The sequence below is a fragment of the Vitis vinifera genome, chromosome 5 (genome assembly GCF_030704535.1).
Source record: "Vitis vinifera cultivar Pinot Noir 40024 chromosome 5, ASM3070453v1".
Taxonomy (NCBI): Eukaryota; Viridiplantae; Streptophyta; class Magnoliopsida; order Vitales; family Vitaceae; genus Vitis; species Vitis vinifera.
This window is the reverse complement of record NC_081809.1, coordinates 2,962,662-2,985,862: the sequence shown is the minus strand read 5'-3', so window position 1 is coordinate 2,985,862 and position 23,201 is coordinate 2,962,662. Positions and strand designations below refer to the sequence as shown.

At 34.0% G+C, this 23,201-nt stretch overlaps 1 protein-coding gene across 6 annotated transcripts; it reads left to right on the top strand.

The window, feature by feature from the left end:
* Window positions 1-3,599: 3,599 nt before the first annotated feature.
* LOC100264852 (uncharacterized) lies at window positions 3,600-23,002 on the top strand. Of its 6 annotated transcripts, none has more exons than XM_002269635.5 (24): window positions 3,600-3,948; window positions 4,292-4,343; window positions 4,623-4,711; window positions 4,791-4,846; window positions 5,012-5,087; window positions 5,248-5,314; window positions 5,728-5,794; window positions 5,967-6,033; window positions 9,825-9,908; window positions 9,999-10,040; window positions 11,593-11,748; window positions 11,960-12,037; window positions 14,200-14,268; window positions 14,373-14,438; window positions 14,533-14,661; window positions 14,759-14,815; window positions 15,863-15,952; window positions 17,639-17,704; window positions 20,490-20,558; window positions 20,630-20,734; window positions 20,880-21,005; window positions 21,809-21,867; window positions 21,989-22,025; window positions 22,525-23,002. In XM_002269635.5, exons 1-24 carry the CDS (start codon window positions 3,775-3,777, stop codon window positions 22,675-22,677), a joined length of 2,034 nt encoding a protein of 677 aa, XP_002269671.1. In that variant the 5' UTR covers window positions 3,600-3,774; the 3' UTR covers window positions 22,678-23,002. The 6 variants fall into 6 exon arrangements, with proteins under 6 accessions (XP_002269671.1, XP_010649703.1, XP_059592753.1 ...); XM_010651401.3 differs by having other exon boundaries at window positions 4,620-4,711; XM_059736770.1 differs by lacking the exon at window positions 22,525-23,002 and having other exon boundaries at window positions 21,989-22,398.
* Window positions 23,003-23,201: the final 199 nt, after the last annotated feature.

Below are 23,201 nucleotides of genomic sequence, written 5' to 3'. Positions count from 1 at the left end.
CACCCTCTCGGAATTAGAGTTCGTTTGGAAGTCATTTTGAGAGAGTTAAAAACACTTTCTAATGTTTAAAAGCGTTTTCTATGCTGAAAAAGGGTGTTTGACACACTCATTATTCTTAGATAATAAAAAAAAAAATTCACTTTTTGTTATATTTCATATTATTAAAAATAGTATCAGTTTTTTTTATATATATATTCTTAAAAACGTTTTTAATGACAATGCTACTAAAAAGCTCATTTTACAGTAATTTTAAGAAATATTTCTAATATTTTTAATACTTGAAAAATTTTATCGTTCAAACATTAAAAGAATTAGATATGTTTTTTAAAATCATATAACAAACACAATTTTTTTAAATCACTATCAAACATAAGAAAAAAATATATATATATATATATGAGGTATTTAACAAAATTTTAAAAAAGTTTTATAAAATTTGAAAATTCACTTATAATATTTTTTTAGAAAAACACTTCATAAATGAATTTCTTAAAAACACCTCCAAAAAAAACACTTTCATATTGTAAAAACGCACTTTAATAAAAATGTTATAAATTAAAGATTATTTAACAAGAATCACTTTTAAAGTACATTTAGTCATATTTCTATTTGAAGTATTTTTAATTGATTTATTTTTTAAGAAGTGTTTTCTTAAAAAAAAAAAATAATAACCTATCCTGTACTTCCCCAAAACACTGATTTGTCAATTTTTACAAATATTTTAAAAAATTTATCACATGCTTAATTGTTTTTTTTATGATCGAAAACATTTTTTCAATTAAAATTTATTTTTAAAAGCATTGTCCCACAACTCTTAATATTTAGTAGCTACACCATCTTTACTTAATAAAAGGGAAGGAGGGGAAACATCCCCCACGATACAATTATGATTTAATTTATTTGGAATTATTTGTTATTTAATAGAATAATTAATGGATTATTTGATTTGTTGGTATGCTAGTTTCCTTTGATTGCCAACAATTTCTGTTGGGTGTAGTCCGTTTTGGTTTACCTAAATTAGATGAGTGAATCAAAGCACATTGATTTGGCATACTAGTGGTACGACACATGTACCAAGTTTAGTCTGCCTACCAATTTTGTCACAAGCTGGACAAAGCCTAACCTTAAATGTTTAAATATTATTTTAATAAGGTATTATTAAAATACCCTAACTTTGAAAATATTGAGAACTTCCTGTAAAGGGCAACTTATTTTTCCAAAAAAAATAAAAAAATAGTGGAGACTTTTAATTTATGTTTACAAAGAAAATTTTAGGAACTATTTAACATCTGTTTTGAAGAATAGTTTAACAAATATATATATATATATATAGTAATAAGAAATTGTTATTTGTTTTCTATTATTAAGAATATAAAATAGGATATTTTCAGATAACATATTTTAATTGTTTTTTTTTTCACTTATTTTTTTAGAATTGTTTTAGAAAATAAATTTACAAATATGTGGAATGATTAAAAATTAAGTGATGGATATTAAAATTATTTTTAAAACATATTTAAAAATATTAAAAATAGGTTTAAAATTTTGGATAATAGTTTTTAAAAACTGTTTTAAAAAATAGTTACCAAATAAAACCTTAATATTAAGACTTTTAAAAAAATAAAATAAAAGGATACATCTTGTCACTAGGAATATATAATCATCTTTTCAACAGGTTTAGCGTAAAAAGCAAATTGACTTGTTTACATGGAACTTATGTTTTAAAAAGACAACAACTATTTCTTGCACTAAATTTTTTATATGGATTTCACTTGACATAAGTTAAGATAGTTTTAAAAATATTTTTGGGAGATCAGTTTTTTCTTCTTCTTTTTATGAAATATTGTACTCATGGAAAATATGCATTTAGAAGAATAGCAACAATTTGCTACTAACATAAGGCAAGAGTGGTGAGAGAGTCGTTGGAAAGGTGTTTGGTTTATAACATTAATTAAATATGAAAATCGGTTGACAAGCAATAAAAAGAAAAAAAAATGAATTGGTTGAAGCACGGTGATCTATCGTACCCTAAAACCCATTTTGCCCTCTTGGGTATGTAAGCTAGTGTATAAGGTGGTAGTGTTTGATCTCTAGGATTCGATAACCTATTCTTAGATGAGGATGTATATAATAACTCATCTATCTCATATAGATATTGTCTGTTCAAGATTCAATGAGTTTTTCATAGTTTTACGATGAGTGTATATAATTAAGAGAAATTCATATATATATATGAAATATCATAATAACCCTCGATATAAATCCAATGTTCTCACTATGTCCTATAGGATTGCAGGGCTTCTCACGTAGATAAACACTCATTGAAAGACCAAACAAATAGAGTATCATACCAAAGTTGAAAATCGATTCTAATATCGTTTATAATGATTTGTTCTCTATTGTGTAAATATTATTCATTTTAAACCCTCTACTATGAAACTCAATTCACAAGGATGAAGAAGAAATAATAATAATACATAAGGAGAATGATGGAAGAAAGACAAATTTAAAAAATGTTCTTTCTTTTAAATGTGAGAACAAAATAGAGAAGTTGTGCTCATAAATGGGTTGAAGAGAAAAGTTTTAATGAGGAGAATGATTTAAACTATTTTAAAATTTTCATAATAACTCGTAAATATATATACACATTAATATTGACTGTTAAGTCAATGAAATTGTAATATTCAAATTTGAATTCCATCAAATCAATTTTCATTTTTTGATGATACATACTATTGTTGCATCATGCCTTTTTGTACACGATACTCCTAAAGATGAACTTAATTAAAATTAAGATTATCACTTAATATACTCTACTTGGAAACTTAACCAAATCCTTACTATGCATCATTGTTTTCTTATTCATCAGAGTCTCCTTGTATGCCATAGACCCTTTCAATAGCAAATTCAAATTGTTTAATCACTTTACCGTTTCTATTTTTTAAGATCCAATAAGTGTATAAGAGACAATATTATTTATTCCAAATAGCAAAAAATATATGCTTTATAGGAGACGTAATTTACCACTTGGGTTGAGTGTTGCTTAAGGTTGTTAAAAGGTACACCCATGTTGAAAGAATCATTTAACATTTTTTCAATCGTTCGGTTTGATTTTGATTGATAGTCTTATTGAAATTATTGAAACATGCAAGAATTTTTTTGGATTTTTTTTATGCTATATTTGAAATAGTATATGATATTTGTAAAGAAGGATAGTCAAATATTTTAGATATTAACACTCACATTATGAATATTTTGATAAAGGTATCAAAAATATCATTAGTATTTTCATCTTTTGACTAGAATTACCCATACTCAATTACCCATATGAACCATATGTCTAAACTATTGCTCTCCAAGTCTTGAAGGAGTGACTAGTAATTTCATTCACTTTTATTTTTATTTTTATTTTTAATTTTTTTTTAAGATTGAACTAAATACCCTTCCTCATTATTAATTTAAAATTTCATGGAATACCCTTTTTCACAATTTTTATTTTTTTTAATTTTCATTTATCTCTCATTTAATTCAAAATATTTCATTTTTGGAATTTTCTTTTAATAAAATAACATTAAAATAAGTATTAATACCCGAAAGTTGAGGAATGGTGAAGGCGGAGGGAGCCTTGATAAAACCTTCCCAATTCAAATATCATCGTCGTCGATAAAGAAACCGTTACTGAAGCAAACCCCCCACAGTTCACCTGAAGAAGCAAAGGAAGAGGAGGAAGAAGGAGAAGAAGAGGGAAAGGTGGATGAAAGGGCGAGAGTCGGAATGGAAACGGAAGATTGGGATTTGAGTGCGGAGGAACTTGATTCACTCGAACGAGACGCTTTCAGACAGATTGCTCTCCGCAATTCTTCTTCTTCCACCGCTTCCGTTTCCAATAACTCCATTCACTCCTCCAACCCCAACCCCAACCCCATCATTCCTTCTCTTCCCCGCAAGGTTAGCCTTTTCCCCTCCTTGTCCTTTTTCGTAAAAAAAAAATCTCATTTCCTAGGGTTTTCCCAGATTTTCTTGTACCTTTTCTCAAAGGGTGTCTTTGGTTTCTAGCGGAAATTCGTCTCTTCCAGTGACACAAAAAGAACGCGGAGAAAGCTGATTTTTTTTTTTTCATGCATTCCCTCTCTCATGGAAATGCCTTTTTTTTTTTTTGATAAGTGAATTATTCTCACTCATGGAAATGCTGTTCGATGATCCTTTTAAATTATCATAAGGGTACCTGTAACGTTATGGATATCAAGGTTCTTTCAGCATGCTTATTGCCTAATCTCTCTTCTGTAATCAGGTAGATGATTTGCCCCCTGGGTCCAGAATACCACCCCCATCTACAGTAGTCAGTGAGTTTCTTCCTATTGTTCTTATATGCATTTTTGTTTTCTCTGAATTCTGATTGTTTCACATTTTGTACTTCTTCTTCTTTTATTATCCCTTCTGGAGCTAGTTCATAATTTTAGTATAAGGAACAGCTGGATGTCCAAGGTTCCTTCTCTACACTCACATATCAAGCTTACCTACTGCTGCTGCTGCTTTTATTTTCATTATTATACTCTTTCGAAGTAATATTTGGCTTTCTATTTCCTCTTATTTATATATATCGTGGCTTTGTGTCCAAGAAGGTAACTGCTCAAAGGAACTCCACAAGCTCTCTGTCAAGTTTTTTCTTCATGCTAGTGGAAATATTGCTGCAAAATTTTCATACGACCCGGTACATTTGTTAATCTTGCTTGCATTGTGTTATTTTATGGCTATTCTCTTGCTTATACATGTACTTCTTCTTGCATCAGGTAGTTGTGGGTGCGTTCCGAAAGATATCCAAAGCCAGTTGGAATGCAAAAGAAAGGTTTTTCTTTTTATCATTCGTAAATGTTCTATTTCAATGTAATGTTGTTTCTCATAAAAAAAATAAGAAAAATGTTCTATTTCAATGGATTTCTAAGTTCTGGTTTGTTGTATTTGCACTGTCTCTGACAAGTGCAATCTTTGATGATGATTGCTGAACCTGCAGATTATGGATGTTCCCTTTATCTTCTTTGTCGTCAGCTGAAAAGGTTCTCCATGAAATAACCGGTATCAATGTTGAGGTGATTACCTGTTCATTTCCCTTACAATTTTACTACTTGTTACAATACTGTAAAGATGGGCTACTATTGTTTATTTTAAACTACTTTGATATTTTAGAGATTGTGCTTTCTCTGTTAGTTAATTTCATCCTATGATGTTTGGTTGTCCTTATATTTCCAGATAGAGAACATAGATCCCTTGGTGCGGCGAGCGATTGATGCTGCTACAGCTGTTCCAGATCTTCGAGGTAAATGTTAAATGCTTATTTTTGATATTAAATTCTACAATTAGATGTGTTAAAAAAAGAAGAAGAGAACTTTCATCAATAAATCCAGCATCAATAAGTCTGGTGAACATTTTACAAAAAGGGAAAGGTTTATTAGAACTCTGGCATAGGTGAGTCCATAAAATGGAGAATTTGGGATTAAGGGGTCATCCTGTGCACGTCTTGGTTTTTCTTGTGGCATTCTCATTTATTTCTCCTACATCCCTTGTTCTGCCTTCCCTGCTGATTGTCATCCAAAGTACACGCACACACACACACACACACACAGAGGTTTACAGTATATAGGTAAACACCTAAGTAGACATAAACCAGTAGAGAAATTTAATGTACATCCTGTTTAGTGAAGTGAGTATATCACTTTTTCTTTTCACCAGATCGATATGATAGGATCCCAAGTTACATCGAAACAAAGCTTCTGCCATTCCAGCGTGATGGTATTAGGTATGTAGTAAATTATTTTGAGTGATGTGGAGATTTTCCGTTACTAGATAACTTTAAGTTGACCTATATTGATAATTTGTTTCCCTAGAATACTAATTTGCTGCTTGGTTTCTGACCAACCATGAGACTTGTCTATTTCTATCATGGAATTTTATTTTTTGTTCTTCTTTAGGTTTGTATTGCAGCATGGAGGTCGTGTCCTTCTAGCAGATGAGATGGGACTGGGAAAGACCCTACAGGTAATGGATCCTTTATTTGAAGTTGTTCTACATCTTTAATACCTCATTTCTGAAGCTATCAATCTGTCTTCTTGAGTATCCTATTTGTTTTGTTCTCTTTATAATAACTTCATATAAGTTGAGTGGCTATCAAATGCACAGGAATTATTTGAAATGCATGATAATTTTTTGGGGTCTTGCTAGTCAACACGAAACATTTAATCATCCTTATTTTGCATGTATACACTTGAAATTGGATTAAAATACTGAATTGGAGTAAAGTGGGATACATCTAGTGTGCACACAGAATCGTGTTTAAGGGGTTTTATGGCACAAGTAGTTGGTATTATCTATGGTTGAACTTTGGCTAGTTGTTTTTTTGTTTTGGTGTTATCTCAAGTGACTGTCACTTAAGTGGTGGATGGATTTTTGTTTGTCTATGGGGTGTTCTTGTGTTTTTGATAGGCAAACATCTTTTGTGTTACTTGTTAGTGTTTTGATTTTATGAGTTCCTTTAGGGTGTAGTATTTTGGCACCATGGAAACTCACTATGGTCCATGATGCATTGTAAGCAAAAAATAGTGTTTACTCAGCTGGTGGTTGGACCAAGAATGTGTTATTCAGGCTGTGAGCGAAAAATAGTGTCTACCCAGCTGGTAGTTGGACCAAGAATGCATTATTCAGGCTGTGAGCGAAAAATAGTGTTTACCTGGCTGGTAGTCAGACCAAGAATGCATTATTCAGGCTGGAGTTCTCCAATTCCTAATGTATTCATAACATTTAAAAATAATAATTTTGCTTGTAGAAATTGTAACAAAGACTTTTGAAGGTCATTTCTCATTGTTGAAGTGAAGACTCTACAAATCAGACCTAGGTGAAGTGTTTTAACTCTTGATTAGGAAACTGCTGCCACTGTCACATCCACCACCATCATTGTTACCAATGCTGCCTCTTGCTCCCTTCACTGGAATGTTCCCCTTCACTGGAATGTCCCACCACTACTGCTGTTGCCATAGCCACCAGCACCATCCTATCCTCTCTGCAAAACCATCTTTTGTTACCAAAGCCAGCAGTATTGTTGTAGCCCCTCCACCACCATTATTTCAGATCATTTTCACTTCTGCAGCCATAGGTACTAACACCATTAGGGAAACTGTTTCCTCTTCCACTGCCAGAATCATGACAGTTGTTCAGACTACCACTCTTGATACAATGGCTTGTCACTGTTGCTCTCTTATATTTCCACCATCGCCATCATCATTTTCAAAAGAAATCTCCCTCTATAACTACTGTAGAACTATATTATTCATGGTTTTCCTCTTAAATGATTGGAATATATGATTTCCAAGAGGAAATCATATAAGGGCAGGTGATGTTTTTTGCTTATTTCCCTTTCCCTCTGGGTTGAGCCTTTAGGCTTTTACTGTAGACTTTGAGGGCACTGTTTTTGGCGTCTTTTTTTTTTTTGATGAATAAAGAGACAATATATTAATAAAAAGAGGCACTTCAAGGAAGCACCCCAACGTATACAGGAGGTATACAAAGAAAAAACCTTTACCCATGGCCTAACCAATCAACAAAATCTACAATGGAAGTGGGACCAGAAACAAAAAAACCCCTGGACCACGCCTACAGATTACAAAGTAAAATCGATTTACACCCCTGAATCGAATGCTCTACATTTTCAAAAGCCCTACTGTTTCTTTCCTTCCAAACAATCCAAAAAAGGCACAAGGGTGCTGAACGCCACACTTTCCTCCTTTCCTTTCCCACACAAGGCCCTAACCACCCCAATAACGCCTCTCTTGTTGAAGAGGGGAGCACCCACGAAACTCCAAAGAGAGAGAAAAGTAAGCTCCATAAACTTCTGGCCAACCCACAATGCAAGAGGATGTTGAAGAGGGCGTCTTTTCTTTTTTTATATATACTACTTCTCTTTACCTATATATATATATATATATGATTTCCTCTTCGGATGCCATTTTTTATTACATAGTGACCGCAATGCTATCTGTTTTAATAATAAAATCCTTATGGTTTTAGAAATCCTGGTCAATAAAAAAAAAAGAAGGATGGGATAACTACGGTATCTAGGGAATCATCCTCTCTTTTACTCCTAATAATGAAATGTATTTATATCTTAGCCCTAAAATAACATTTGGCTTATTCTTATTAGCTGCTTAAACTAAACTGTGGTTTAAAAACCCTAATTCACAATCTCTGAAATCAGAATTCTTGGTTTGAAAAATGCAAGGAACTTCGCCAAATGGATTTCAACATCTCTGAAATTAGAATTTTGATGTGGAACTGATTTCTCCTGAAGGCTTGAACTCCTAAATCGGTTTGAGGTCTCCACAAGTTGATGTGACACACTGGTTGCCCTCCACATGCTGTCTCCGTATCAGTTTCAAATCGGAAAACTGATTTCACATGCTACCTTGCTTGAAATTCCATCCTTGAAATCTGTTTTATTATGCTGAAACCGATTTGCTCTGGTCCAAACTGATTTCACATGCCTTGGTTGATTTTCCTGCATTTTCTCTTCTTCAGTAAAAGTAGCTTCTACCTGGGTCTCCTCTCAAGCGTACTCGTTCCTCCTTTCCCTCTCACAAGTTAGGATTGTGCCAAACCTTTCACATTTTCTCCATTTTCTGCCTTTTTACTCAAAAATAATGCATTGGTCCTCCCCTAGGACAAATCTAAGCCTTGGGCAGTGATTTGTTTCATTTCTTGTGTCAAAACACATTCATTAACATCTTTGTTAGTCCAGATTTGGGCACAAATCACACAGTTTGTTATCTGCTTATAGTATGAAACCTGTAGTGTGTCCCAAATATTCAGAATGGATCATCTTAGGAAGCCTTTTTGATATCCAGCCTCAATGGAAGATCAACAAAGCAAGTTTCTTTTAAATAAAGGCCATTTCTATCATTTTATCAAATTAGAGTTCACTAGTTTTGATCCCTGATTTTGTATATCTCTTAAATGAAAGCACCATTGATCCTTCTTGTATGCTACAAATGCTGGTGGCTTGTCAAGCACACAAAATCTTTAGATGGAATTTTTCTTTTTATGGATGTTCATTCAAACTTCTTCTTGTCCTCTTTCCTAAGTTTCACCTTGGCATCTTTAAGCATTCACTTCTATTTAAATAATTTCCATTTGTTATTGTGCATTTGCTACCATTTTCTCCAATACCTAGTTGAATGAAATAGAACCTTCTACCTGTCTATATTGTTTTCTTTGGAATCCCATAAAATTATGCTCATAATGCTGCACCACTGTTTTGCTTTCCATTAATGGATCTAATTGCTAAATAAAAAGGTTTATTTTAGCTTTCTGACTTTCATGCTGTCTGTTCATGTATTTTAATATTGAATTTTCCTTTAAACAGAAATCTTGGTGCACAATACTGTGGTTTTACCCAGCGAAATCTTAGTGCCTAGCACAAGATGTTCCATGTTCAGAAAAACAAAAAAAAATTGACATTTGACCTAGGAAAATTTGTCCAGGGTGCAATTGGATTTCTGATCTTGCAAATTCATGTCTCCAGATAAATAATGGAGCAAATATTATTCTAAAGTTTAGAGATGGTACATATTTCATTTTATTTTATTTTATTTTATTTAAAAGCATCCATGTTGAATTCCTCCTGTCTTTTTTTTTTTTTTTTTTGTTTTTCCCTCTTTTCCTCAGAAACAACCATTTCATTGCATTGAAATAGTAAATACAAAGAAGGATGGGAAATCATTCTAACAACTACAAAATCCTTTATACAAAGACATTCATTGAATTCCTCTGGGTGTTCGCAGGCCATTGCTGTAACAACTTGCGTTCGTGACTCATGGCCTGTTCTTGTTCTTACCCCTTCTTCTTTACGTTTGCATTGGGCTTCTGTAAGTGTTAGATTGGCTTAATTTCTCTATTTCTCTGTATTAACTTGAAAATTATGCCCAAAATGTTGTTTCTCTTTTGCTTCCTTACAGATGATCCAACAATGGTTGAATATCCCATCATCAGATATCCTTGTATGTTATTTCTGGCTCCTTTTGAAGTTCTGCTGGTTATTTTCTCTTTCTTTTTAGCTGCAGCTCGAAACTTGGTGATTTCTTTCATTGTTTGTGTGGGTTTGCTACCTAGAAAATCGTATATTATTATTATGCTGGTTATGGATGTTTTCCAACTTTAGACATTTTCTGAGTACAATTTTGTTTATCTGTTGGTAGGGATTTATATGGAGATTGATTTGTTAGTGAATGGTTCATTTCTTAAATTCCAAAATGTTCGTGTCTTTCTTAATGCTGCTGCCTGTTAGTGAGCTTTTTATAATGTTAGAACCATCAATTAACCTTGATGTTTGTTTTGATATGATGTTTTCCTTTAATGTTCAGTATAAAAAACAACACGAGTTCTAGGCACTATATTATTCATATATCTTGTCTGTCATGAGGCTGATTGTGGTGCTAGTGATTCTCACGTAGAAGTCTGGTTTTCGTTGTACTTGAGAATGTAAATTGATTGGTGCATGTTTAGTGTTCATAACTTTTTATTTGTTTGTCCCTTAAATACTGCCTCTGTTATATGAGCTCTTTCAGAATCACTATGAGTGTATTTGACGGTGTTTTTCTTAAAGAGCGGATGTGGTTTGCTTAAAGGAAGAACTTTTCAAGTTAAAGAATAGAATGCCCTTTTGATAAATGTTTTGTCCCTTTGTAATCTTTTGGTTTTGGTTAGCATGTGCTTAAGTGAAGGGTCATTGTCCTTGTTTGATGTTTTGGTTCTGGTTTGTTGTTTCTTTTCCCTTGTCCTTTTGATTGTATTTGATTGCTTCTTGTATACTTTGCATGCACTTTGTGTGCCGTTTCCAAACTCTTCTAATATATATGCTTTGTTTACATATTAAAAAAAGAAAAAGAAAAAAGAAAGAGCCAAATGGACTCTGATTTGTATCTGATTCCCAAACCTAGCTCCATGGAAACACACATCTCTAACACCTCAATGCTATTTCAATATTTCAGTTTGATCCAATGCATATTTCTAATTCATTTTCCTGTAGCAATGCTGAATAATTGTATGAATTAGGAATTCTTAATCTATTTTAAACACTTTCTCTGCTAGAGCTTCTGGTGTTGGGTGTCTCTGTAATTTTAAGATTGCTGAGATACAAGCTCTACTCATAGGCACTGCAAGACATGGTGTGGGACAGAGTTTTGTAGGTTATCATGCCTCTTGTAAAATTTGTTATTGTCTTAAGATTGTTTAGTTAACAGTTTGGTAACACTTCCACTTTGATCTGAATCACCCCATTCCCCAAACATAGAAAAAAAGATAGTTTTGGTCTTGAGAGAAACAAATGTAGTCTTGAAATGCAAACTTGATAGAAACTTTGCAAAAAAAATAAAAAAAATAAAAAAAATTCCAAAATGAACATATAGTCAAGAATTGTCATGAGGATTAGTTTTGGGAATGACATTTATATATTTGTTGGAGCATGCATGAGGATTGAAATTATTGTTATTATTATTATTGTTATTGTAATTTTTGTTTTGGTTCTGACAACTAAAAGAGAATTGTCAACAGGTAGTTTTATCTCAGTGGAGTGGATCTAACAGGGGTGGATTCAGAATTGTACCCTCAAACACGAAGGGCACTATTCATCTGGATGGTGTGTTCAACATTATCTCCTACGATGTTGTCCTTAAGTTACAGAAAATACTAGCAGAATCAGAGTTTAAGGTAAGTGCAGCTAACAGTAAGGGCTTGTAATTTTGTATTATTTTAGTTCTGAATCAATGTTGAAGGTTGGGTTTTTATTGTGAGAAATATAGAAACTAGAATGAGAAGATGATGACAGTCCAGTTATCTGCCTATTTAATCAATTCTAACGGCACTTGGTTCTGTGTCTTCTATCTCCTTATGCTTCTAGAAATGGTTATATTTTTAACAGGTTGTGATTGCAGATGAGTCACACTTCTTGAAGAATGCTCAAGCAAAGAGAACAAGTGCTTCCCTTCCAGTTTTACAGGTTCTAGTCTCTCTTGATAAATGATGACTTTATGCTTTCATTTGTGAGGTATTCAGATAAAAATTCTGCAGTTAGCTGAAGTTTTTTGCTCTTCTTAAGCATCAATGTTTTATCAGCACACTATGCGTCATAGCCTATAAGGAAGATGGTGTATTTAAAAGGATACACAATTTTATTTATTCTTGTCTGATGTGTATCGACAACTATAATTGTGACTTATCCCATGTGTTCTAATACAACATGCTGGAGTTTTTGCTGATTAACCTATATAATGTATCACCTCATAGCCAATGATCATATGCCATAATTGTAATGATTCTCCACTGATACAATGCCAAATGTCTTTTGTTGCCACCTGTGTACATTGGTTAAGTGTCTGATGTGCTTTTTGTGTTGGGATAAAGTGATACTTTGTACAGTATGTCTACCCTTTGGGTGGATGCTTAGCACAACATTGCTAATTGCCTGTAGTACATGCTGAGGGAGTTTGTTTCGCTTACCTTTAAGTGGGATGATATTTTCTCTTGATGCTTGAGGCAGAAGGACCACTTCCTTAAAGTTTAGGGGTGGGACCTTTAATCCTTACGATTGTCAAAGCAAAAATGTTTCCTTTGCTTTTTTTGATGAGGAGTGTCCATCCCAATTGGTGGAGGTCCTGTATGTCCAAGTTGAGGGTTATGCTCAAACTTCCAACTTGGCCTTGGTACAATTTGGTGGTGGGCTTGGCCTTATCACCATTAAGTAGTTTGAATGGTTCAAAGATCTTAGTTCGGTGGATATGTTTGGACTCTCAATAATGCATATGGCTAACTTACATTGAACTTGTTTCAGTTGCATTGAAAGAAAACCGATGAGTTGTGCATGATGTGTGTCAACAGGTGCCCTGATCCCAATGCTACTTAATTCATCATGCCTTAGAGACTTTCTATTGGTCATGTCTTTTCTTGTTGGTTAAGCTAACTCCTAGTGGTTCTATATAAAGTGCTTGGAAGGCTCATTGTGAAGGGAGAAGAAATTTCATCTATTGGAGATTTTTAGCTTATCTTGATATTCCTTATGCAGTTTTGAGATCTTCCCTAAGAGCTCCAATCCCTTTGCAACTGCTATCAACTTTCTCCACCCTCCCTTTGCTTTCACTTTGTTATACTCTTCATTTAAACATTGTCAACTCACGATTTGCATGATTGAGCTTTTCTCCTAATAATACTTTATGTAACCAGAGGTCTAATGTCTCCTAGAGTAACTTTCTTCTTCTCAAGGAAGAAAGGGAGGTGGAAATGTCATGCTTTGCCATGTAATTTTTCATTAGAAACTTCTCTTTCAACATCCAAAGAGTACATGTTGTCTACTTTTATTAGGGTTAATTAACTGATCTCCAAGAATTTGCAAACTAAACACTGCATAATCTCCTAGTGAATTGCATTGTTAGCTTTAATGGATTTTCCTTTCATATGTTGGGTTGCTTCAAATAGAGACCAAAGTTCCACTTTAAAAGCTTAGTGACAACCCTTATGCAAACAAAATTGACACCCCTTGCATCCCAACATGCATCTACTGAACTTTATGTTTTCTTCTATTTGTTTTGGATGGGCAAATAGAAATATATTAAACAAGAGTGTAATGGAAAACATGGGTGCCATCTATGTCCCTTGGGAGTACATAGAGAGCACCACAAGAAGGAATAGAAAATGCGAAGGTACATTCTGGTCCAAGCTTAAACAAGAATACAGTCTTGTTTCCTCTTTTATTTTGGCTTTTCTCATAACATTGAGCTACCCTTGATTTTTCAAAGCACTTGTCAAGTTGTTCTCCAACTGTAACATCTATGCATAACAAATGACTCTCCAATAGGCAGGTTATGAAATTAATAGATGAAAAACAGGATGGGTATTGGCACTAATTTATGATCATGTTTTTGTAAATAGCCATAGTGATACTTTTTACACTGGTAAAAAGCACACAAAATGGTCTACATATGCTGCACATTCCAATTCATTTTTTTTTATGCTGTTTTGATAGACAACTATGCAGTTTGATTTTCAATCAAGAGAGTGCAGCATCTCTATCCCCCCCCCCCCCCCCCCCCCCCCCCCCCTCTCTCTCATATGCGCACATGTAATGCATTTTCTATTATCATGAAACTCATATTGTGTATGTTTTAGAAAGCTCAATACACAATTTTGCTCAGTGGAACTCCTGCTTTATCACGGCCGATTGAGCTATTCAAGCAGGTATTATGAATATTAGTTAAGCATTTATTTCTGGCCTGTCCTTCAGATGTTTGGAATCCTATTATTAAGTCTCTGTGATTCTGTTCATACTTATCATTTAACAGCTTGAAGCCTTGTATCCGGATGTATATAGGAATGTTCACGAATATGGTAATCGATATTGCAAGGGTGTAAGTCAAAATTCACATCCTGTAAATAACTATGTTAGTATATTATCTTACCCTGTACCTTTTATACATCGTTCTGTTTTCTATAATACTCCAGGGTGTATTTGGAATGTATCAAGGTGCAAGTAACCATGAAGAATTGCACAACCTGATGAAAGCAACTGTGTTGATCCGCAGGCTTAAAAAAGATGTACTGTCTGAGCTTCCTGTGAAACGCAGGCAACAGGTAGCATTATGTCAGTTTGTCTGCATCTCCCTGTATACGTGTGTGTTGTGTAGCACAGCCTTTGCTTAAATTTGTAGCTTTTGTTACTGATTCTCAGGTCTTCCTAGATTTGGATGAAAAGGACATGAAACAAATCAACGCTTTATTTCGTGAGGTAAACCAACTCTTTGTTATTATTATTACCAGCACTATTAATAATATTATTATTGCTGCTATTGTTGTTACTAGTACTACTGTTGTTATTTTTACTACTATTATTACTAGATTACTGCTACTACTATTGATATTACTATTATCATTATTGTTCTTCTTGTTTGTCTACCTCTTTTTCCTATTCTTATTATTGTTACTGTTGTTGTTGTTGTTATTATTATTATTGCTAATAATTATAATCTGAACTTCAATGAAAAAGGTGATTAAACTTTGGGAAAGTTGAGAACAGGTGATGTGTAATGCCTTTTGAGTGCTTTGGATTTGTAGGCTTGTAGCTAGTTTTTGCAAATTTGGATTTTTCCTGGGATTGCTTTATGAGAGAGTATATAAAATTACAGTAACATCCTGAAGCATTGTGGGTCAAACAAAAGTGGAACTTGTTGCTAGTGGTTAATGGAATTTTTTCTCCAAATAAATTTAGCTTAATATTCAACTATGGAATAGTGATTTTTTATATTCTCTTAGATAAATTTGTGGTGTAACTAGTGTGCTTGTATATGAAGAGTGGATCTGCTTGTGAAATTTGTTCCATACTGATCTTTTACATGCCACATGATATATTTTATGTGGATGCTAAGGATGAATATCACTTTTCATCACCAGATAATTATCGATTTAGTTTATTCCAACCTATTTAGCCTATATCTCTTATAAAGGTTCTATTTTTCTTGCTTTTACCTCATGTCTGGTACAACTGCATGCAGATGCCCTTTACTATCATCTTGTTCATTTTTTTTTTATGAGTAAAGCGACAGTGCATTACAAACAAAAAGCGCCAAAACAGTGCTCTGAAGTACACAGGGGGCATACAACAAATGCTTAAAAGCGCGATACTATCATCTTGGTTGTTGTATTATCTTCTTTTTATTCTCACTTTGTATTGGTAGAATTTGATTAGTATTTGCACCATAGGCTGAAGATTTCTTGAGATTGCAATTTGTTTTCTTGAAAAAGAAAAATTTAGTAATATTATCATCTGGATTTGTAGTTGGAGGTGGTAAAAAGCAAAATCAAGGCCAGCAAATCCAAAGAGGAGGCTGAATCACTAAAATTTTCTGAGAAAAATCTTATTAATAAGGTATATACATAACCTTCATCCATAACTTTTCATATGTGTGTGTGATTATTTATATATTTATATTCTATATGATGTGTGCTTGCTGGAGATGTTGTTTATATCTTGTGACATCTCATAGAATTTTTTAGGAAAAAGAAAAAGACCTGTTTGCTGCACCTCAAATGCTATAAGGCTGCATTTGGCTGTTCACTGTAGGACTCTGTTTAAAATTCTGTTCCAATGGCATTTATTTATTTATTTATTTTAATATGATGCTGGAGATAAAGGGGCTAGTTGAATTCAATTGAAGTCTACTCCCATGTTTTTTACAATTCTGTAATCACTCTCAAATTAAAATGCCTACCAACTACTCCTGATGACGGTAGTAGTTGTTGAAAAGAACCATTTAAGATAGTTATGGTCCATTTATCATACTTGCAGAAACATCTGTTTTGGTGCACTCTATGATTAAGCTTGTCTGCATCACTCAACAATATTACTGTGGTAGGTGGTTAAGAAAAAGTATTTACTAAATCATTGGTTCCAGAACTTAAACATTATAGTGTTGTATAATTGAGGGGGCGCAAGGAGGAACTATTAGTCCAAATTGTCCACAATACGTTACCTGCCTACCATGTGTGTCTAAACCATATCTAATTTCCTTGGTTGAAAGATGATGTTACTGAAGCGGGCAATATATTTTATTCCCTGTTAAGCAGCTTTGTTTCCACATTTAGAAGTTCTGCATTTGGATTGCCTGAGTTTATCATGAGCATCAGAAGAGAAACTAGTCAAGAGCCATGTGAAATATTTAATACACAGGTAGAGTTAAGTTGTATTCAAGTTGACTTGCATAACTCACTAAGTTAAGCATTAATCTGGCATCTCTATGATCCACTTAACCTATTTAAAATTACAAAAATTACAATCTAACTTGTTTTTTCAAATGATTATAAAAAATAAAACAAAATAATATAAATTATTGATAAAAGTTCTCATTTTTTTTACACTTTAAAAATAGACGAGCTGTAATCCTTTCTTAACATGACACCACAATTAAACAGGACAAAAACATGGTGAAATCCCAATCCAAACATGACCTTTTTTTTGGGATAGATAAAAGTGATTGTATTAAAAGCAACCCAAAGTATACATGATGAAACACGACCTATTTAATACATAGGTTAGGTGGGTCCAAGTCAACCCAATTTGTTAATTTAATGTCATCTTTGAGTTGTGATTGCAGGCTATGTTGAGAGTTACAACTCTAGTAAATATAGAAAATCCAATTTATTATTCCAACATATAGCTTATTGTTAAACATTTTGGTTTACCTGTTAAATTATTTAGTTATAATTTGTAGGTGTTTCCTAGAGAAAACCCAAATTTATTTGTTCAATACTTTTGTTATAAATTGGGCTTTTTATTCATTTTGGCTTACTGTTGTCATATATATATATTCCATTTATTTTTTAATTCATTTTATTTTAGTAGTTGGTTCTTATATATTTGGATTTGTAGCGTATTTGAGAACATTCATGACTTCTCTTATATATTCATAGATTCACCATGTTCATTCGGTTTGCTCAGAACATTGTGCCATTACTCCTTTTTAGTTTTTTCATTATGTAATGGATCTAAACTTTGAAAATCCTGTCCTGCCCCTTCTTCTCTTCCCTTTCTCTCCTTCTCCTTGTTGGACTACAGATATATACCGACTCTGCACAAGCCAAGATTCCAGCAGTCCTAGATTACCTGGGAACTGTTGTTGAGGTATTCCCTTTTTCCTGTGCTGCTTCTTCTTTGTTCTCTGTGTGTGTGTGTGTGTTTCTCTCTCCTTTTTATGCTAGAACATCATGTGAATCTAGGGAAAAACTACTAACTAATCCATGTGAAAACATCCAAATGATGTATTCTGGATCTGATTCTGGTTGAACAAACTAGGATATCATTAGTTTCCATGATTCTGCAAGATACGTGTTTGCACAGTGTGTGTTAAAAGGAAAGGTAATTATTATTTACTGGCATGTATGTTTGGTGCATGTAACAAGTAATTGTAACACGATACACATCAATGTGCTGATGTGGGAGGATGTTGGTGCAAGTTTTTTCACTTGTATTGTAAGAATTACTTGCCTGTAAGCCTCACTCATAGTATTTAACTGGTTCTACCAATACTTTTAAAGAGTTTTGGAGTGACCTTGGGTTCAAGGGGTTTGCTGGTAGCATTCTTGCCTTTTGGGATAAGAAATCTTTCGAATGCTTGGGGATAGAGGTGAGGGCATTTTTTATCTCATGCTATTCAAAAAACTGTGAGGATGGTTATGTGTGAGTTTCTCAGGGGTCTATGGCCTGGTTTTTTTGTTAGGTCTACAGGTTGTGGGAGGGTGTTTGTGCGTGGGGGTGGGGGTGCATCAGAGGTTTATGGAATGAGCTTTGGGGCATCAATAGGGGTTTAAATGTGGCAATGTTCCCTGCAGAGAACAGCAGCTGGCTGGCCCCAGCTATAAGAGGTTTCTTAGAATTTATGAAACAGCTTGAGCTTTTGGAGATTCTATTTTCTGGAGAAGCTCTTACCTCATGTGGGGGTCAGAATGGGCTTTCCATGTCTCGGTTGGATCACTTTCTCAGTCCAGGGGATTGGGAGGATCACTTCCTTAAACATGGTTCTGTCTATTCTGCCCAAAAGTCAATGTTGGATCACTTCTTCTATCCTTCTTGACCATGGCAGAGTAAGAAGGGTCAAATGCCCCTTTAGATTTGAAAATATGTAGCTCAAAATGAAGGGTGAAAAATATTACTTAGATATTGTGGATTGATTTAGAGAGGGTATAGATGGGCAAGTCTCCCAAATTTATAATTTAACAAAATTTTCAATTTAGTCTTAATTAATTTGAAATGATCCCAATTATAGTGCACAAAAAAATTCAATCACATGAGCGAGAAATTGAACACTAGATATGTGGAAAACTCCCAAGGGAAAAAAAACTCTCAGCTGTGAGATTGCTAGAGCTTCACTGAAGATTAACAATGGGTTATAGAGATTTACCAAACAATGATACTCCCAATCTAGTCCTACGAACCTTTACATCTTCACAGTTTGAAACTCCACATGCCTCGAACAACTTAATGATATTACGAACCTTCATTCCATCTTTATGACATAAAACTTCAGACACCTCCAAAACATACACAAAAGGCCTCCTTAAAGTTTTTTCAAAGGCCATGAGATCCCACTGGGATCATAAGGAACTCACAAAAAAGTAGTTGATTTGAGAGAAAAGAAGTTTGGATTTTCAAGAACACAAAAATACAGATGATATTCAAATTCTTTGTAAAACAAGGATAAGAGCCATATGATTTTCAAGTTGCACAAAGCTTCTGAAAATCTTTTTAAGAACAAAGGGATTAATTATGTATTTATTGAGCAATACCTTAGAAGAGTCGGATATGGCAAGATTTGAACATTCCAATGCCTTGGAAGAGTCAGCTATGGGTAGATCTTAACATTCCTATATATTGAAACTTAATGCCTTGGAAGATTTTAATTTCAATCCTTAATATATCTACTTCATCCATGAGCCTAGCTCAATCAATGAAACAACTTCAATTTTGTCTTTCAAAAATGGAAAATCTTGATTGAACCACAGCTAGTGCTCAATTGATCAAATCTCTCTCTCTCTCTCTCTCTCTCTCTCTCACTCACTCTCTCTTAATTACTTACAAAGCCTTTACAAAAATGCTCAAGTTTAACACCAACAAAAAGCATGTTTTTAGACTTTTAAGGACATGTTCTTTTTTCACATCTTTTTTCATGCCTTTTGAAATGCTCTGTGAATTTCCTGTGTACGCAGATTGCACTCCATCTTTTGTTAGACATCTTTCGATCTACTTTCTTATGTTTCTCAAATTGACATATATGGTATTAAATCCTTTGTTAAATTTTGTTAACTACTGCTTATAGGACACTACAGAGTTTCTTTATTTTATTCCTGTGGATTACTGATGGTGGTGGACTGACCGTTTTTCGTTAGCAATATGATGCCTGGGCATATGCTGGAAGCTTTAGATTGAATTCCATCTTGGGGCATCTAAGACGTGGTCATGCTCATAAGAAGGATGATATAAATTCTATCAGTTATTAGGTTGGTTACCTCTAAAGATGAAAATGCTGATATTGATGGAAATATTGGTAGTCAATTTTACTGAAATTGACCTCAAAACATGGAAATTTTAGATGAAACTTTGAGCAATGATAAAACATTCAATAATGCACATATTAAATTATAAGACATGTACAAATTATCTCATGTCAAGTGAAAAGGGTCAATCAGGGGCTAAGATCCCTGATCCATGAACATTCCCTAACAAGTAACAGCTAATTTATTTCTAGCCAACATTTTATGTTTTTAGTGTGCTTGCGTTGCTATCATAAGTTAATAACACACTGAAATTTATAATGTCGTTCATAATTTATTTTCTAAATTTTGCTTATAGATTTTAGTTTCTACATTGTGGTTCTCTGTATTTCAGCATAGTCTTATGCTAATTCTTGCAGGCAGGCTGCAAGTTTCTAATATTTGCACACCATCAGCCGATGATTGATTCAATCTTCCAGTTTCTTGTGGTAAGACCACTTAGTTTTCAGTAGCTTTCCTCAAGGTTGTTCCATTCTTATCAGCACTATTAAATTCCCAGAAGAAAAAGGTTGGTTGCATTCGAATTGATGGCAGTACTCCTTCATCATCAAGGCAGGCTTTTGTTACAGATTTTCAGGAAAAAGATACTATTAAGGCAGCAGTGGTATGGGAGTTACAACATTAATTTCTATACGTTGTTTTTCATTTTTTTATTGATTGTTTTATATTAGTGTTAGTTGAAATTCTCACACTCTAATACAAGGATTATCACCTAAGTAAGATTTATCTTTTTAAATGTTATTCTGCAGCTATCTATCAAAGCTGGAGGTGTTGGGTTAACTTTGACAGCTGCAAGCACAGTTATTTTTGCAGAATTGTCTTGGACTCCAGGCGACTTAATTCAAGCAGAAGACCGTGTCCATAGGATTGGCCAGGTAATCTGGAGAAATGTTTATGGGCTTTGCAGTTCAAATCATTCTTCATGAATGCTTGAGTTAATTAATTGCATTAATTTATGAGGTTAGAACGTGTTGCTTGATATGTGTTTATTGAGCCTTGTATCAAGGCATATGATATGAACCTGATCTGATATCCTGAATGGAGAATGAACTTAAAGCTTTACCCCAGGATAAGAACCCCCAAGTCCATTAACAGTGAGTTTTGGTCAGCTTGGCTCATAAGATGAACCTGATCCTAATTCAGGCTCGCAAATGGGATGGTTTAAGTTGAATCTCAGGATGTAAAACCTCAAGTTCTAGCAGTGAGGTATGGATCAGCTTGGTTGATTTACTCCTGATATGCTACTCTTCTTTTCTCATGGGTATGGTTGACTAAATCACCATATTTCTGGCCTTGCACCATGGGGTTTGCCACAGGAAAAATGGTTTATACCAATAAATTACTTTCTTGTTGAGATCTGAATAGGTGTTGAGATGCTTCCTTCGGTTTGTGCTCAGTGATAATTGGATATTTTTAAAAAGTGGTCATTTTCTCCTGATTACAAATCCACTTTGGGGCTGTTACTATTTTCTGCTGTCGATAAAATTCAGGTGTTGATTTATTGGGAATGGAAAACAGGTAAATGATGGAGATTCACATACCTTGTAGACTGAAAAAGGATTTTTGTCTGTGTTGATAATCTGCTATAGCATTGATTTTAAATACTTTTTATCTATCTTACAATGAAATAGCTGCTGAAAGTTCTGATCCTGTTTCAAACTTTGGTTCATATTTTTAGGTGTCATCGGTTAATATACACTACCTGCTAGCAAATGACACAGTCGATGACATAATATGGTATGTTCATAATCCATATCCAATTTGCTATACTTGGATGATGCTATCATGGATTGTACAGTATTTTGTCAAGGAAAATTTAGTGTTTTGATGAATGAGAATCTGTTATTTCCCTTTCCAGGGATGTTGTCCAGAGCAAGTTGGAAAATCTGGGACAGGTTTCTCTCTCTCTCTCTCTCTCTCCCCCTCTCCCTCTCCCTCTCTTCCTCCCAGCTTTTGTTTTTCTTTTGAATTTTCATTGTTTTATTTCCATTTTTCACGGTGGGTGTCATCCCCCAACTGACTTTGCCCCTGTTCTTCCCACACCTCCCTTTTCTGCTTTTATTGTTCATATGAATTTCTTGAGCTGCTCTGAAGTTAGTTTTCATCAAGAAAAGATCATATTACAGCATTTTCATGGCTGCATGCATATTCACACATGAATTGATATAGCATTGCACCATGCCACCATTTATGTGCAACCCATTGATTTCATTTTCCTATAGATGATGTGCTGAAAGATTTTTATTTTTATTTTTTATGTTTTGGTAATGATTTATGTTTGGGGTTGGTCCAGGTACAGGTTGTGCTTTTTTTTTTTTTTTTTTTCTAACTTTATTTTTATTTTTGAAAACATTAAGATGGTCAACTGAATAGTGTTCCATTGATAATTATTAGATGCTTGATGGCCACGAAAATACCTTGGAAGTTTCAGTCAGCCAGCCAAGAAGTAGCCCTTCAAAGCAGAGAACAATAGACTCTTTCATGAAGCGCTGTAACAATGTGGACAACCCAGAGCATCAGCCCAATCTCAAACACCCCAGAAACTGAACATACCCAACCAAAATGATAATGTTTCTTTGTGCCCTAATGCACATATGTAAGTAAATATGCATGCACAGGCACATATCTATGTGCTTCAAATGGGCTACAAACAATCTGCCCCCTGCAGTAGTAGAGTGCATCTTTTTGGGTTATGGGGCTCTTGGAGGAGCTCGGATTTGGTTTTAGTACTTTGTGTAAATTGGATAACTCCATCTATGAAATCAGTGGGTAGCATTGTGAACATCAGGACTGTAATATATCTCTGTTTGGATCCAACTTTTCCATTTGAGATTTATACGTGACATCATAAATATGAAAATAATTTTGGTCACTTTCACAATTTTTTTCTTCTTTCTATATGTCAACTTGACCTGATTACTTTAGCCCTTTTTCGCCATCATACGAATATAGCAAGGCCACACTTGCAAGTCATCTCAGGTTCTAAAAGAGTCAAAAGACATCCTGTTAATTTTCTGAACAGATGAGGAAATATGGGCCACTGAATTAAATTCCCAAATCATGGAATGGAG